We start from the raw sequence: 17,558 nt of genomic DNA, 5'->3' as shown, positions 1-17,558 counted from the left end.
TTAAACATGCATGTTCATTCTCATCATAAGCCGTTTTCATTGTGGCTCTGAGCAGCCACCATCAAAGCCTGTGGAACATATCGGATTAGGAAAAAAAACGAGACACTGATGACCGCAGACATGTTTTTAATGAGGAAAGCAAACATACAAACAATGTCAATGACTGTCTGTCTCATCGTTCTTTGTTCTAAAATTACACTTCGGAAATTTTGAATTACAGTGCCTGCAATTAAGCCTTTCGTGTAACCTGATGACATAATAAGCTCTCCACTGTAACCTCTCGTACCACTCTCGTAACCGCTGTCCCTGAAAGGGTTAAAACAAAAAACACGCAGATCTCCGAATGCGTTTCTCCATTAAAAAAACAAAGCAAAAAAAAAACAATAACAAAACAGACCACTCCGAATTTGCTTTTGTCATGCATTGTTTTTATTTATTTTCAAAATGCTCAAGGCAATTCAAAGAATGATATGTCAGAAATATTACGCAGAATTTTAAAACAATAAAACACAACACCATTTTTTTTTGTCTTTAACATGACACAAAGGTATTGTTTAAATAAAGATCACAACTGTCAGTTAACTCATTTGCTGCCAACTGTTCTCAAACTGCCACGGTCTTCATATTGCTACTTGATTTTGAGCTTTTTTGACGAATCTTTCAAGACCAGGTGGCTCGAATCAAACAGTGGCTTTTTAAAATGGCATTCCTCTTTCGCTCTAGGGACGGCATCATCTTTATTCACATTCGCGACGGATACTTCTTACATCCTTCTGTGACACATACTCTGTTCATACCACGCGTACTGTACTGTATAAATACCTCGTTCAAGTGTCAGATTTCTAAACTTTAAATGTTTCTCGTTTCCCTCCCTCGGTGTCGACATGTCAAGCCGAGATTCATCGCCTAATCGTTATCTTCTACTCTAAAGTTGTGCTGATTTCAAATCCAAAGTGAGGCAATGCCGCCATCTATGTGGATCTCTGAGTCATTACGGTCTGCGTACAAACTTGAATTTCACAGACAAACTGGGCGAGGCTCTCTTTGTTGTCTAACCATTGAAAATGTTACTCATTGAATATATACGTTGGTGACCGTAAGCGGTTAGATTTCATTTGACGAATAAAAAAAAAAAACGAAATCCTCAGTGATTGAATTAACCTTTTCATGCACCCTGCAACCCGATAACACGATAAACTGTCCACTGTAGTAACCACCGTCCCTGAAAGGGTTAAATACAGACCGAACCAAAAAAAACAAACTTTACATCCTGTAAACAAATGTATTAACAGATTTTTCGTGAATTGTGCAGTTTCACTCCACATTGCACATGTTGTCCAGGCTGTTCTCTTGACCTTCGGGCAGCTGGTGGCGTTCGAGTAGTCGGTAGCGGAAAGACACGCGGTTGATGTAGTTGCCGCTGGACACCAGCCTCACCACCGAGTTATCACAACTGATCTTCATCTGGGCTGAGAAACCACACCGACAACCACAGTTGGAACTCACGGACCAATTCATTCAAGGGCCCTCTGATATGATGCATTGTAGTTCTACAGCAGTAAAAAAAATCCAACTTAACCCTTTCATGCACCCTGTAACCTGATAACATGATAAGCTGTCCACCGTAGTAACCGCTGTCCCCGAAAGGGTTAAAATCACACCATAAACATACTGTCAAATGAGATCATGTTCAAAGGAGGACCTAGAGTTGTGCCTTTTAAATCGTTGCAAACAATCCAGACAAGTCGCTATTCATAACTTTATGGTGGAATTTGTACCTGGCAGGTTTTGAGATTAATGAGCTTGAATGTTTGCTGTGGACATTTTGGGACAGCTTGTGGGATACGCCGAGCTAACAAGCGCCCTCATTTATATTTTACAAACAGGAGAAAAACAAACACATTGAAAAACTAATCTGACAAGCAGAACGTGCAAAAGCATTGAGCCATAAATCTGTGTGACATTCTGAAATAAAGCATAGCTGCGCTTCAGAAAGTTAAATGTACATTTTGGAGGCTTTTTACTTTTGTTTTTGGGCATAGCAGGTGTGTCAGAAAAGTTCCAGAACTGGTGTCATGGAACATTTCTGACACACCTCATAACAATGAAAGGAACGGGAAATACATGACTGTCGATCACCATGACAGTTTTTCAACATGTTGAAAACACAACTAAAGTGCAACTAAAGTACCCAATGGGGGAGCCATTCAACACATTGCCAAAAAGTCTCATAAATTATAGACAAACTCCAAATTTTTGACAGTAAAATATTTTCTAGCTAGCTACTCAGCTAGCTATTGGGTAGCTAGCTAGCTTGCTACCCAATAGCCGTCAATGTGTTGCCAACAAGGTGCCAAAGTTTGGATTTGGTTGTGCCAACTTGTGATATTCACAGTAGAGAGGATGATGGATTTACCGAGTCCACTGAGAGGAAAACACAGATCAGCAACAGGGAACATGCGTGATGTGTCTACGCCGTTTCCACCCAGGAGCTCCACATAGTCACCGGAACCCGAACATCCAGATGACAGCCTCGCCTTCCCAAAGAAAAACAACAAAGGAAGTGTGACGACTTGCATGCAAACAACGCTATGTGTATATTCCTTCACGATTCATTTGGATTATAAAAATAGCTGCAAAAATAGTGGCAGCAATTTCCTGGACTTGCAAAGGCAAACTTCAGATGCAGTTTCAGACTGTTGAAAACTGTCAGACTAAACATCAAACAAAGAAAACTGTCACTTTTTAAAGTACCGGTAACCAAACTACAGTGCCTTAAGAATGGCCCATGCTAGCAAGTTAGCATACAATGGAAACCCCCCTTGACATACTAATGGTTAGAATTGATAATTGCAGTTTTACAACCCTTTCAGCAGGGGATGTTTGAACACATATGGTGGAACAAAAAATGTACACACATAAAATAACAATACTCACAGGCATATACGGTATAGATTTTTTAATAATCTGATTTATAGCAACTTGCTGAGTAGTACAACAAGAAGAAGACAAAAATGTGCATCTTTACTCAAATATAAACCTATCAATATCCAAATCTGTGTAAATTATACTTGCGCAGTGGGCCCTAAATTGCTTCCCTATAAACTGTACGCACTGTATACGAAGCAAACAGGAGGGCCTGACCTTGGGCCTGAGCTCGTTGCTTTTGGCCTGCTCCAGGCTGAGCTGTGCCAGTTGGATCTCCACCGGGTAGATGATGGAGAAGCTGCAGTTCCTGTGCTGATGAGGCATCACCATGGTGAAGCTGCCCTCTGGGCTCTGAGACATGATGTTACATGCTGCAACACGCGCGTGCGCGCACACACACACACGCACACACCCACAATTTGTCACAAATTGGACATAATCAGCATTATTGTATCCTGCTAACATCAACTCTATTCTGGAAGATGCCTTCTAAGAAACATTATGGGAAATGCAGTACAGTATACTGCATATAGTAAGTCCCTGGACATCGCACATTTCAACTATCGAAGCATCTTATTTTCTCCAGTCGAACAGCAAAGAAAGTTTCGAAGAGTAATAAATCAATTTGGAGGAGTATATTTCGCCAGTGATTCCCACCCATTGTGCTGCCATGAGAGTTGATTAGATACAGTATGTCACAAGAAATGACACAATTTCATTTAATTGACCTGAAATTATTTGTTTTTGACAAATATGCTGCTGTAACTTTGTTCATTCATCTATGCCGGTGAGTGACATATAGTGACAGAGCAATTCAATCCTATTTGAGTAGCCCGTGGATTGCTCTGTTGTCATCCATACAACAGCAGAAAATTTGCAAGTAAATTCAGGAAATTATTTTCAAAAAACTGTAAAGCGCCCTGGGCACCACATGCGCTACCCAATTTACAATGTATGTATGTACTTTATGTGGGTGTGTATGTTTTTATTTATTTATTTATGTATTTATTGACATTTTAATTGGTGATTATTCCACGTGTGAGCAGCTGGGCGTGAGTTGTAGCCTACACCTGAGTGGTATTTGCTGGTCAGTTCTCGCTTGGCTGCCACATTGTGATTCACACAATGTTGACAGCAAGTTAGTCCAGCAGGCTGACAACAGGTGCATACCTCTTCTTCTCGCTCTTGGCAATGACGCACAATGAGTGTGAAATGCGCAGCAAGTGCACCGCCGTCCTGAGCCCTCGCTTAACCTCGAAGCACCCACTCATTAGGAAGCCGTTTCAAACGATATATTCTTTAACGGGCACTTACGAAAAGGGTTGGGCAGCTTCTTCACCACGAGGGTGAAGCCGCTGTCGGGGTTGTGGATGCGGAAAAAAACCATGGCGACGTTCTGGGATGAGCGACTGGTGTGGCTCGGCAGGGTGGACGAACAGATGTCCGTGTAGCGCTGGTGAAGAGGCAGTGGGTGGTCCTGGCTACTGGGGAACTTCTCCCCCTTCAGGACCCAGCCATCAAATATCTGGGAACACACGCATGTCCATCAAAGGTCCATGTATTAACCCTTTCATGCACCCTGTAACCAGATAACACCATAAGCTGTCCACTGTAGTAACTGCTGTCCCCGAAAGGGTTAAAGCGCTTGTCAAAGTTTTTACATTACGTGCTACCTCAAAAAATACTTCGCTTTCCACCATACTGAAAAACATTGAAAGGCACTATAGTAGGCATGAGTGTTCATTGAAAGCAACACAGCAGCTTTACTCTTTTTTTCATTCATTCATTTTCCGATCCTCTTTATCCTTACAAGGGTCGCTGGAGCCTATCCTAGGCGGGGGACACCCTGAACCGGTTGCCAGCCAATCGCAGGGCACGCTTAGACAAACAACCATCCGCGCTCACACTCACACCTAGGGACAATTTAGAGTGTTCAATCAGCCTGCCATGCATGTTTTTGGAATGCGGGAGGAAACCGGAGTACCCGGAGAAAACCCACGCAGGCCCAGGGAGAACATGCAAACTCCACACAGAGAGGCAGGAGCGGGCATTGAACCCACGACCTCTGCACTGTGAGGTCAACGTGCTAACCACTGGACCACCGGTGCTTTTTACTCTTAAAAAGTCAAATTTGTATCTTCTTTTATTTTCATCTGTTGATAAGAGATGTCGATTCAGGTTTATATGTTTGGAGGACACCCACGGATCACTTATCTACAGCATTAAATTCAAGATGCAGCTCCATTCTCTCTCCGCAACCAATCCCAACTGACTTTGGGTGAGATTCTGTACTTCCCGATAACTTGGCTTGCGATAGAACATAAGGAACACATTTCATTGTGACCGAGTGCAGTTTTATACATTTTGCCCAGAGGGGCCCCCTGTGTGTGGGTGGGCGAGTGAGGTCAACCTTGATGAAGTCGCCGACGTCGCAGTCGATGTTGACGTCAGACAGCTCCAGGCCGATGACTTCGCTGGGCTCGCCGATGATGAAGGCGGCACAGGACAGCTGCTGCGACGACGACGCCATGAAAGTGAAGTGGCCCTCGATGGCCAACATGTCCAAACATCCTGACAAAGTGGACATCGGGGTTACATTAGTCACATTAGTTCTTCGTATGATGCAGAGCATTGACAACAATGACGCACGACACCGATAGCTAATTTCGCTTTTTTTTTGCCATCAATTCACAAAGATGGCGAAGCTATAGGAACATGTTTGGATGATATCAAAACCTGAGCCACTGCTAACAAAGAACAAAAGCTTTGTGTACAAGCACAAGTTATTCAAAGAAGGAAACTAGGTTGTGTGCAGTTTTTTTTTCAATCTATGTATGAAGTTGTCAAAATGGAGACTGTATGTATACATGACAGAATTTTTTTTATTTTTTATATCTGGACTCAAGTACAAGTACATTTTATACTCTGCTCTTTTCTATTTTTACTTCAGTGAAGGAGTCGAAAGTTTTAAAGTATCAGTACACAAGTAGCGCATGTGGGTACTTTTACCACCTCTGCGTGATCAACGACAATAATAAACATACCACATTTCTGAATATTGAGGGCAAAACTGTGTAAATGTATTCACTAAGGTATCTATTAGTACCATATTTCCACAAATGGTGGACTGGAGCTACAAATTTACTCATCTGCAGATTGAAGGGAGATCTTTATTTGTACAGACATATGTTTTTTGTTTTTTTTAAATTCACATTAAAGCAAGCATTACTTTTATTTCAACTCGGCTGAAAAGAAAAGAGACATGGTAGACTGATTCTCTGGAGCTTAAACACACAACATTGCAGAGGGATGACACATTCCACTGGAATGCTCATCTTTAAAGATCTATTTTTCATAATTGTGTTATTTCAATACAGCATGCCTCTGTAGGTGCTGCTGTACTGGTTAGCAAAGGGCTCAATAGCGTGATTCAGCTCTGGTATTGGATCACATTAGATTGTACAGGTGCATTGAATGCCATGACCAGTGGATGGACACACACACGCACACACCGCAAAATTAAGACCGGTTAACTTCTGAATGCAGCCAATCCACTTACTGAGAGGTCGCCTGAAAATAAAGTCTTCAGATTCTCTCTTCTGCTCCAAGCTGAGAAGAGAATATAATCCGTCGGAGGTATCGTCCTCCTGAAAGTACACGTTTGAGAATCAGGCACCATATAAGCAGGTTTTGGAGACATGGATCTCACCTCGATGTAGCGGCTGAGCACCGTGCGGGACGAGAGAGAAAGGAAGAGGAAGAGAAGTTCTGTGCGCACAGACGGAGACATGCCGGTGGTGTGCGTGCGTGTCTCTTTGCCACTGAAATCTTGGAGAGGAGAAGAACAGCTGGGGATGCTCGGTGGCAGCTCTTATATAGCAGCTGCACAGGCTCAATGAAGCGTCCAGCAGGACTTGAATCATGTGTGAGGGTCAATCATCCATATGCAGATTGCATTTTGCCTTTCTTGTAAAATGCACAATTTGTCCAAATGAATATAGCTGTGTTTCCTCGCCTTTGATGTGCCAAAGCACATATTTCATTCGGATTTGAAAATCGTATTCCACACAAAGCAGAAAATGGTCAAAGCAATTCCACGAAAGAAAGGCTAAGTGTTTGATTCATGCTGTTTTTTTGCCATTCCCAATTCAAGTTTCAATATTCAACCAAACCACATCACTTAAAAAAAAATGCTGACACACAATGCAAAATGCCATTGACAAGCTAATAAAACTAACATTGCCATTACGACCCTTTCAGCAAAGGACTTTCAACCACCATAGGTGAAGCAACACATGCGGACAACCAATGTAAACAATACTCACTCGCGCTTATTCATTATCATAATATCACTGCAGCTTACAGAGTTACTTAGTTGCGCAACCCTTCTTCCTGTATTATGTCGTGTTTATTATACGTGCCCTTGATGGCCAAGGTGCGCACACCGGAAGGAACACAATGTCAATGGGCAATGGAACATGAACTCACAATTCACAAAATATTTGATTCACTATATTACCGGTATATTTAATTACATTATTAACTTATGTTTTCATTGTAAAAAAATATGTATATATTGCTGCTTTTTGGGGAGGCTGGAAGAAATTAATAGCGCTTACATTTATCATGCTTTCAGTTAAGTGCGCGGTCACGTGCACACCATTGGATTAAGAATTTTGAGGCACTGATGCAAAATGCATGGTGAATTAGTGGCTATTACGGCAGCCTCATAATCAACGGGTTTGGAATTTTGGCTAAGGCCTGTGTGAAGTTGGGATGTTCTTACGTAGCTTGCGTGGGGTTTGTCAAGTTAGCTGGCACAGGCACAATCCATTGATGACTCAACAAGTCATTCACGAATTGTTCTTTATGTTCCCTTCCCTTTCCATTTCTTTGAGTGTCCTTCACTGCCAAGTCATTGTTTTCATGTGGAGAAACAATGCACCGAGACAGAAACTGTGCCCTAATCCAATTCCTGAAATTCACTTAGATGCGGCTAATTGTAAGGATCCACGCATCCATTGTGAAAGGTCAAACTTGACAACAAGCGGAGTGTTAGGGCCAGCGACTCCTCATCTAAATCACACAAAATACGGCATGTGGCCTACAGTTACCCTCTAATGAGTGGTGACATTTCCTTTGAACTGATGAAGGTCTTGGACGCCACACGCTCGGCTCCAAAAATAAGAAATACAACAAAGGGCAATAATAGCTTCTAGACAGGAGCCTTCCCTTCAGTTTGCAATGACCTATTCAAGGTGTATTACCATCAATTTAAGACCATGGGGGTTTGCGGGGGGGGGGGGCAAATTAATTGGTGTCCTTTTTTTAAACCCTTTGTGCATAGCCGATGTCTCTGCCTATCTATTGAATCACAGTAGTAGTAAGTAACATGCTAAATACAGTGCACAGACCAGGTATACTGGTACTGCATTAATATCTTCGGTCATCATTTGTCATCAAAATGTCTCTGAATCTGCTTGTTTGCATGTTCTCCATGTGCCTGTGTGGATTTTCTTCAAAAAAACATGCATGGCAAGTTCATGGAACGTTCTAAATTGTCCCTAGGCGAGATTGCGAGAGAGAATGGTTGTTTGTCTATGTGTGCCCAGCGATTGGCGGGCAACCGGTTCAAGGTATCTCCCGCCTACTGCCCGAAGATAGATGGGATATTTTCCAGCATGCCCGCGACCCTCATGAGGATACGTGTATTAGAAAATGAAGAATGGATGGATAGCTAGAGAGTGGAAACAGGTGGTAAGGAACACAGAAAGAAATGAGTTTTGAGAAGTTTAAAAAAGTTTGAATACATTTGAAGGGTATTTGAAGATAAATTCCCGTTAAATACGATTGGAAGTGTCTAACTTTGGAAATGTTGCAACTCCTGTATGGGACATACCTCGTGATAAACGGGGGTTATTCTGTATTGTGCATTCTGTGCCGTCCTTGGGGGGAGCTCACGTGGGCGATGTTAAAACTGTATATAAGATGATCTAGATAAATTACAGCGTCAAAAGCTATTGGACAAAAATGAATTTTTGACAAAAACGTAGAGTGTGATTCAGAGAAATGCATACAAAACAAATACAAATACGATTCTGCTGCCCTCTGGCGGCCAATCTGACTAAATGTCCTTTGTTTAAAAATGTGAGGAGTAAAGTTCAGCTATTTTTCACTTACAGACTGTACGTTACAGTTATGTTTAAAAAAAATTCTAATTACTCTTTATTACAGATGCAGCTTGATCAGGATGGGGGGGGGGGATGTCTACTGCATCAAATAATTGTTTACGGTGGTCAGACTTGATGGCGTCCTGTGTGGAGTTAAATTGCAATGATTGTTGACTTCACAGAGAAGCGGCCGTCTGCGCCTTTGAGTCCCAGCATACACCCTCCTTGAAAACATCACCTCCCTGGCGGAAAGAGAACGTTTTGTAGGCTTTCTCTTGATTGGTGCATGTTGACTCACTTGCTCACACATGCTAAAGGTGCACACGCAGGACAACTTGACCCATTCATCTCCTCTGGGGGGGTCCGAATGAACCGACCCTCCCCATTTGGACTGACTGGACAGAGAGAGATGAGTGCGAAGCCTTGTATGGATTTTTGTTCCTCATCCCTCCCCTCCCAAACGAGGTTAGTTCCAAGTGTGTTCATCAAAAGCGATGGCTAACACCGTCTTCTTTTAATTACATCCCAGCACACAACTTCAGGAAGAGGCCGCCCTGGTCCCAGTTTTTTTTTTTTTTTTTTTTTTTACTGCCAACTCAAGTCTCTCTAGTTAAATTCGAGGTGAGGACAGTAAAGAACGGTTTCGTAAATCTGTATAATTTTACGATTTCATTTCGACAGTAGAACGGTGAGCTAGTAGTTTGGATTACAGCACAACAGTTTTGCAGGTGTAGCTAATACACGCTAGGCCTATGACTTTCTGTAAACGTGTCCTTCCATCATTCTGACTCTTCTCAGCCCTTACTCCTCCTATCTGAGCTAATAAACATTGGTTATCAATACACTCAATGACAATGATTCAGTACTCTGCATAAATGTTATTGACTGCAATCGGCTCCAAAGAGCAGCACCTCATTTGGCAATGACTTTAAAAAAAAAAAATTGGAAAGAATCTTCAGATTGTACAATTTTTTCCATAACGGGATTGCATCAAGAGTATTGAGCATGTAACCCAAGAAAAACACAAAACACGGACAGTATTTCCATTTTGCAAAAGCCCTCCAATTCTCTCTGCAAGCCACCAGAAGATGTCGACATTGAGCCACAGCTAACGTGAAAGACGTGAAAATGCACCATAAAAACGACACATTATTTTTCCACTCTTGTTTTGTGGCTGACCTGTGTGAACGTATCATTGTCGTGATAGCAACAACAACAATATAATAATAACAATAACAATAACAATAATAATAATACCTCATATGTAGTCTATGAAGCATCCTTTCAAAGCACCCACTTTAAGTATTAATTTAGTACAGGAGGTTTTTGATTTTTTTAAGAGAATAAAAGCCATAATACTACAAGGAAAATGTTGTATTTGTTAAATGACTTGTTTAAATATGACTTTATTCGCTTGTTATGCTTTGTTTTTAATAGCGCAATGATAATGTTATCCAGGAAAAACATTTTATTAATTATTATTAAGATTAAAGCTTTTTATCCTGACAAAATTTACTCTGGTACAGATTAGGACTTTTTAAAACTAGACTTAATTTTTAACATCTTAAAAAAAAAGATTTCCCCTTTAAAAAAAAAATCTGCAATCGTACGGGTACGACTTCTTTTTTTTAGTTGACTAGTTAATAGTTGACTTTTTCATTCATATGGAATTTAGGAGAACACGTGTTTCACTGGCAGAAGGATTGTCAGGGATAAAATTTCTCCGCTGTAATAGGTACATGGAAATAAAAAGTTTGAGAAATCCGTTGTGCAGGTCAGAGGCCATCCATCCTTCTCAGCCAATTATTATTTTAAATGTATTTTTAACCAGTGCAGTACATTTGTTAATTACAGTTCAGTTGTATTTAACTTTCAAGTACAATCATGGATTCCTTTGGAGGATTTTGTTTACCAACCTTTATCGATGTTATTTTTATTTTTTTAAACTTTTATATACAATCGATTATAATTGAAGCATTCTTTGAGTATGTTTTGTTTTTAATTTCCTTTAAGCGCATTGCTACCATTCAATTGCTGCATAATGTGATAGTGGGTTACAATATGAAAAATACATTTAGGAAAGAAAGCTGTCTCATTCCTGACGAAAACTTAGGCCTACTATGAAACTATATTTTAATGTTGGTCATTATGGTGGTATTTGGAAATAAGGATCGTTTTAGGGGAACGCCACAACGCATGCTCACACAGTTTGGAAAAATTTGCATCTAAGGACAACAACTATGTGACATATCACCTTTCAGCAAAAGTACAGTATGGAGAGCATGTAAGTTTGGTGCTGGCCTTGCGTGGCCATGCATGGCTGGGTCACATAATGAATGTTGATGAAGTAGAAAAGCCGCTTTAATCAGGACGGATCACTGTGCAGAGGTGGAGAATGTCAGCGAGAGCAGGCACAGCTGCTTGCTGAGAAATTCAATATTGACTGTCGGGATAAATGTCCTGCATATTCTCTCATGTGTCCCAGGGGCCGCGGTATTATGCCTCTCACGTTAGCGGGCCCTAATTGGATTAAAAATGACTTGTTATTGGGAGAAAAATGGCCGAGAATATGCCGTCATAATTATTGCCTCTGCTTCTCCGAGTGCTCGGTGAAATGTCAAAATCAGGTGTTTGCCCGCAAACACCTGATTTGATGGATTGTGTTTCATTTGGGAATCAATGAGAGGCTGTGCAGTAAGAAATGTCACATCAAAGTCTTGTTTTCCATTTCTTTGGTGGCTCGGGCTTTGATACACCTTGCGGTGTTTTGAAAAGTAGATGCCTATATGAGCCGGCCCGATGCATAAGCAAACTAAATGACTGCTTGGGACCCCCTGACCACAACAAGCCCCCCAAAATGCTGATTTAAAAAAATATACAGTACACCGTACATGCATATGTGTATACGTTACATTTTTTTAATACATTTTTGCTTCGATTCAATGGATACTGTGCTCCTCTTTCTGGTGTGTGCACCTTGGCCACCCAGGGGTCGTGTAATACAAATTAACGGCTGTACAAGGAGCCGTCTCAGGTCCTCAGTAAGCCGCAATACCATTCGCTGTTTTTCATAAAGGTTAAAGAAAAGATGTCTGTGATTATTGTTGTCTTGTCTCTGCACGTGCTGCTTCTCAGTTTGTGTTCAACTACTCATTGCTGAAAGGGTTAGAACACCGCCACGTCAACTAGTAATTCTCTTTGTTTTATGTTTAGTTTGACAGTAGACTTTAACTGCAGTAGCATTAAACAGCTTGAAAATTGTTTTTCCAAGATTTGTTCTCTATCTGCCAAAGTAAGGCTGATTGTGAAATTCATTGAGAAGTAGGAATTGGAATAGTTTTCTCTTAAAACCATATGTAAAAATGTGCAAAAGTAATAGTTGAAGGGGGAAAAAAAATCTAAATCTAAATGTATCAATTTGGATCAAAACTTAGATATATACTGTATATATATATTTTTTTTGTGGGACACTCTTCCTCTGTGCAACTCCCTACTATCCCTAAATAATCCATCCATCCATCCATTTTCCGAACCGCTTAATCCTCACAAGGGCCGCGGGGGTTGCTGGAGCCTATCCCAGCCGTCTTCGGGCAGTAGGCGGGGGACACCCTGAACCGGTTGCCAGCCAATCGCAGGGCACACACAGACGAACAACCATGCGCACTCACACTCACACCTAGGGACAATTTAGTGTGTTCAATCAGCCTGCCATGCTGTACGTTATTGCTTTTGGGGTTGTATATTCTCCTAGTGCCTGCATGGGTTTTGTTCGGGTATTCCTGTTTACTCCCATATTCCAAAAACATACATGGCAGGCTGATTGAACACTCGAAATTGTCCCTAGGTGTGAGTGTGAGCATGGATGGTTGTTTGTCTCTGTGTGCCCTGCGATTGGCTGGCAACTGATTCAGGGTGTGCCCCGCCTACTGCCCGAAGACAGTTGAGATAGGTTCCAGCACACCCGCGACCCTCGTGAGGATAAGCGGATTAGAAAATGGATGGATGGATGGTCTTGGCGGTCCCCTTGTGGTTATGCAACCCAAAGCAGCTGCTTAGTTGGGCTCTGTGTTGGGCTCTGCAAAGGGGAAACGCAAACATCAAAATTCTATGTTCTATAACACGTGTACAGTAATAAAAATTGAAGACATGGTGTTTCAGTGAATTTTGGGGTTCAGTGTTGCCATTGGACATTGAATTATCTGGTACCTATGTCATTGTGTTGTGATCGTTGTGTCAGAGTTTGACAGTTTAGAGGTGAAGCAAGGGTGAGATGAGGGGTGGGAGGAGGTGATAAAATTCTGCGCTAGGCCCTATAAAGGCTTGGGCGGGCACTGGTGCGCATGCATGAACCCCCCAATGCAAAGTAGACGTGACACAGACAAAAAAATCCATCAGATGTCCACTGGGCTTTGCTTTGTGCTCACCACCAGGCGCCAGCCATTAACACAAAATAAATGCTCTACGCCGTAAAAGTGACAGCGTCTCATTCATACTGACACGGGCTAAATTACACATAAAACCACTGATAACATCATCATTAAATATTGATTCTAAGGAAGGCGGAGACCATAACACGCACATACACTCGCCCATTGCAAAGCCCTCCATGCAGATTCAGCAGAGGTGACGAGAGGTGAGAAGGAAGTAGAGAGAGTGAAGCAGGGGGGTGAGAGAGGGGGTGTAGAGGCTTGGAGGAGGGGGGCGAGAAGGAGGGGCAGTGAGATTTAACTCTGAGGCTCTGAGCAGATGTGAGCATTGATGATGATGGATGTGGCTTGTTGAGATGCAGACTTGTTAGCGCGAGAGGCCCTCGCAACTTCCTTACAGTCCCCCGTATGCCACCGCGGGCATTTGTCTGCTTTTATTTATTTTTTGGGGTGCTTGGAAAGGGTTCCGTGTAACAAATCTACATGGATGCAAATGAGGAGAAGCGATGAGACAAAACAAAAAGGATTTTGTCCGCAAGAAAGGAAGCTAGCTGATAAAACTGGGTTGTTTTTCTATTTGTATGCTAACCACAGTGATTTTGCCTTACTGATGAATGAAAACAATGGTACCATGATCGATTGAAATGAATGGAAATGCCATTCATCTATTCTGGTCCTCTACAAAACATCCATCCATCCATTTTCTAATCCGCTTACCCTCACGAGGGTTTGCGGGGCGTGCCGGAGACTATCCCGGGTCTCTTCGGGCAGTTGGCGGGGGACACCCTGAACCGGTTGCCAGCCAATCGCAGGGCGCACATAGACAAACTACCGTCCGCGCTCACACTTACACCTAAATAATTAATAAAGGATTCTCGTGTCGCCGTGTTCTTACAAATCGAAGCTATTTACTCTGTAGTGTGAATGGCAGCAGGTGGCTGTTCTTCTGCTATCTCATGAAAGAGAATTAAATTGTTCTGCCTGTCACTATACCTTGATGGCAATGATACCTGTAAAGATACATTCATTGTCACAAATAACATCTCATGGTACACGATGACGTGAGCACAGTGATTGGGAATCACTTCTCTCAACCATGAAGCAGTTCCCAATAGCGCGCATAGCTAGCTAGTTAGCATGACACGACGATGACAGCGATAAATAAATAAATACACACAAATATACATTTACACCCCCCCCCTCTAAATGGAACATATTATGTAAAATTGATTTGTTAATCGCTTGTATACAAACACCGCACTTTGGTCTCAGGAGCGCCAGGCCCACACATCAAGTGTGAAATTAAACACCAAAGTAAATTCGCCTAGTTGTGAAAATTAGTTTGTGAGCGAGCCGCACTTTTGCCCCATTGTTCCATACCAGTGGAGCTGATTAACATAATTCCAGTGCCACACACACACACACACACACACACACACACACACACACACACACACACACACACACGCAATGAGTTTATCCGTCGATGACTTGGAAGCTTATTTGGGAGAAGATCCAGAGCCCCTTAAAGCGACTTCGGGAATCCAGTTTGTGGTGTGTAGACGATAGACGTGCCCTGAGGACATTAAAATGTTTTTATTCTCTCGATCTTTTGCCCCTTTTGATATTTTGCACGCCGGAAAATCACCCGCCTACCCCATCCACACACTACTTGGCATACGTTTTATGTTTTTAAAAAAAATATGCAAAAAAAATGTGCTTCTCTTTAAAGGCGCGTGTCAATATTCATTCCAAAGTTCTTTTTTCCATTTAGCGATGAAAATTGTCCAGCATCAAAGCCTGCCTCACCCAGTTACAGCACATCTAAGCGCATCCCTGCACATACACAGACAGCAGGTGGTGTCTAAGTGTATTATGGGCCATGCCGAGTGGTAACCTGCTCTCCACTCTAACCATATAAAAGGTGCAGGACAGAAACATGCGGGTAATTGATTGCTAATTAGTCCTTTTGTTGTTGTGATGTATTGTCCTGACACAGCTTTGCCCCAGGCTGTCTATTCACTCTCGCTCAACCTCTCTGCCGTCACACTCAGAAAAATAAGCACAGCAAATTCCTAATGAGACAAAGCGAGGAGACCCCATGCGGCAGGTGATTAGGATTCAGCTTGCTTTACGCAGACAATATTCCAAACTCACGCTCGAGGGACGCAACATTAGGGACAGCTTCTCATTCTCATCAAGAAGCCAAGTCAAATATTTGCATCTTTTAACCTTTGTGCCACATTCGATTTTTTTTTTAACGTGGACAGATGTGCCATGGCCTTTTGCAGATTTGTTTTTTGAAAAGAAAATGTTAAATGTGTACATAAAATGTTTTTTAAGAAAATCAAAAATATCATTTATTTTATATTTATGAAGTATACTTTTTTTAAACATTATTTTTCATTTACATCTGCAACGAACGCCAGTTTGAGAAATAATACAACTGGATCTCAGAGACTTAATAGTTGGCAGCTGCACATGAAGGGAGGAGAGTGCAAAACAGAAAAAAATGATTCCCGCTCCTGACATAAGATTCATTTCGCAGCTGAAATCCTGCTCTGTGTCAGGACGTGAACGACTCAACATTTTCTTTTTTCTTTTTATATACGATGATGACTTAGTGAAATTCAAGTCAAAGTCGAATAATTGGTTATGTCATTGACATTTTTCAGCACAGTAGAGCGGTCTGCAACCTTTTTTTTTTTTGGCACCACAGACCAATTTCAAATGAAGACATACTTCAACGGCCCTGCATAGGAAATAATAAAACCAAATGACGACAGACACAAGTCACCATTATGGTCATTGTCGTTGCTGTAATTAGTGGGTGGCCCGTGCACGTTTTTTACTTCAACATCGTTCTCATCTTGTGCTACATATCATAGTCTTAGATTTAGGCTTCAACTTTTAGTTCGGTGACCTTTAAGGCCATTCCGACAGTGGGATTTTCAGATTTAGGCCCCTTTGGCTCACATAATTAGATACTAAATGACTTGAGCCAGACTGTTATATTGCTCTGACCTTCATTCTTGCTAATGCTGCTTCCTTGCATACTTGCCAGTTGAAACCAGTGAAGACTGTGAAGTCATAAATAGGAAGATAACAACAGATTGTTTTGGATATGTCCTTGCGTGCAGCGGTGTGGCTAAAGACAGACTTAAGAGCAGGAAACATTTTGGACACATGAAACCTTTGACAACTGCAAGGCGATCAAGGCTCCACGGGTCTGTGAACTCCATTTTTCTTACATTTCCGGTCTTGAAAACATCTCAATTGAGAGTATACGTAAATCTTCTAATAACTAATGTTACGATAGCAGACATGAAAGAAAAAAATAGCGTGTTGGAAGATGCGCACGGTAACCAGGTCCCCCCGGCCCCCAATAAAATAATAATATTTTTTCTGTTTAACTTGTGCTTTTAAAGTGTTTGAGGATAAACTTTCATAATTTACAAGTGACCATGCTCCTGACCTCACCTTTGGTTTTATATATAGAGTATGTGTGTGTGTATATGAATCGCGTTATTGCGATGTTGGTGCAACAAGGCCACGGATAGGAAATAACTTTTTGATACGAATCCGTTTCTGTCATCATAATAATGCTCCCTGGCTTCTCAATGTCGCTGCTGTTTTTGCTGCCTTATAAGACCCCCAAATCGCAATAAAAATCTCAAATGTGATTGACTCAATTGCTTTCTCGATTTAAAAGTACAGTGTGTAAAACTTGTTGATGTGATAGTACGTACATGTTTGCATTTTATTGAAACTCAATGTGAGTTTTAAAATGAATGAACACTGAAATATCAAAAAGGAGGATAAAGTACATGTATCCCTTTTTAAATGTAGAGAGTTAAAGTAAGTATATTTAAGACACGTACAGATACCAGGAAAAAAAAATCCACTTAAAACTCATTCAGTACCAGCCAATTCTGGACCAAGTCTGAAAAAAACGTTTAAAAACGTCTTTGGGAGTGAATGAGTTAAGAAGAACGATGAAGTATTTGTTGCGGCTGGGGTTTTTTTATACAGC

General features: G+C 41.5%; 1 protein-coding gene across 1 annotated transcript; it reads right to left on the bottom strand.

Annotated features, from left to right (window-relative positions):
- Positions 1 to 406: 406 nt before the first annotated feature.
- LOC147205199 (corticotropin-releasing hormone-binding protein-like) lies at positions 407 to 6,751 on the bottom strand. The gene is made up of 7 exons (XM_086111397.1): positions 6,638 to 6,751; positions 6,488 to 6,575; positions 5,339 to 5,499; positions 4,243 to 4,453; positions 3,145 to 3,299; positions 2,417 to 2,537; positions 407 to 1,469 (listed from the first exon to the last, which is right to left on the bottom strand). Exons 1-7 carry the CDS (start codon positions 6,716 to 6,718, stop codon positions 1,315 to 1,317), a joined length of 972 nt encoding a protein of 323 aa, XP_085967523.1. The 5' UTR covers positions 6,719 to 6,751; the 3' UTR covers positions 407 to 1,314.
- Between the last annotated feature and the right edge of the window lie 10,807 nt (positions 6,752 to 17,558).

Source organism: Hippocampus guttulatus, chromosome 5 (genome assembly GCF_054856545.1).
Source record: "Hippocampus guttulatus isolate MCC_2025c chromosome 5, RoL_Hgut_1.0, whole genome shotgun sequence".
Classification (NCBI taxonomy): Eukaryota; Metazoa; Chordata; class Actinopteri; order Syngnathiformes; family Syngnathidae; genus Hippocampus; species Hippocampus guttulatus.
The sequence above is the reverse complement of the archived record's forward strand: the minus strand, read 5'-3'. Positions and strand labels throughout refer to the sequence as shown.

Excerpts from the sequence above, each read along its gene's own strand:
- LOC147205199 (XM_086111397.1), bottom strand. The coding sequence starts at position 6,718 with ATGTCTCCGTCTGTGCGCACAGAACTTCTCTTCCTCTTCCTTTCTCTC. Across the intron at positions 4,454-5,338 it reads ACGTCGGCGACTTCATCAAG|ATATTTGATGGCTGGGTCCT; the intron begins GTTGACCTCACT and ends GTGTGTTCCCAG. Across the intron at positions 2,538-3,144 it reads GCAACGAGCTCAGGCCCAAG|GCGAGGCTGTCATCTGGATG; the intron begins GTCAGGCCCTCC and ends TTCTTTGGGAAG.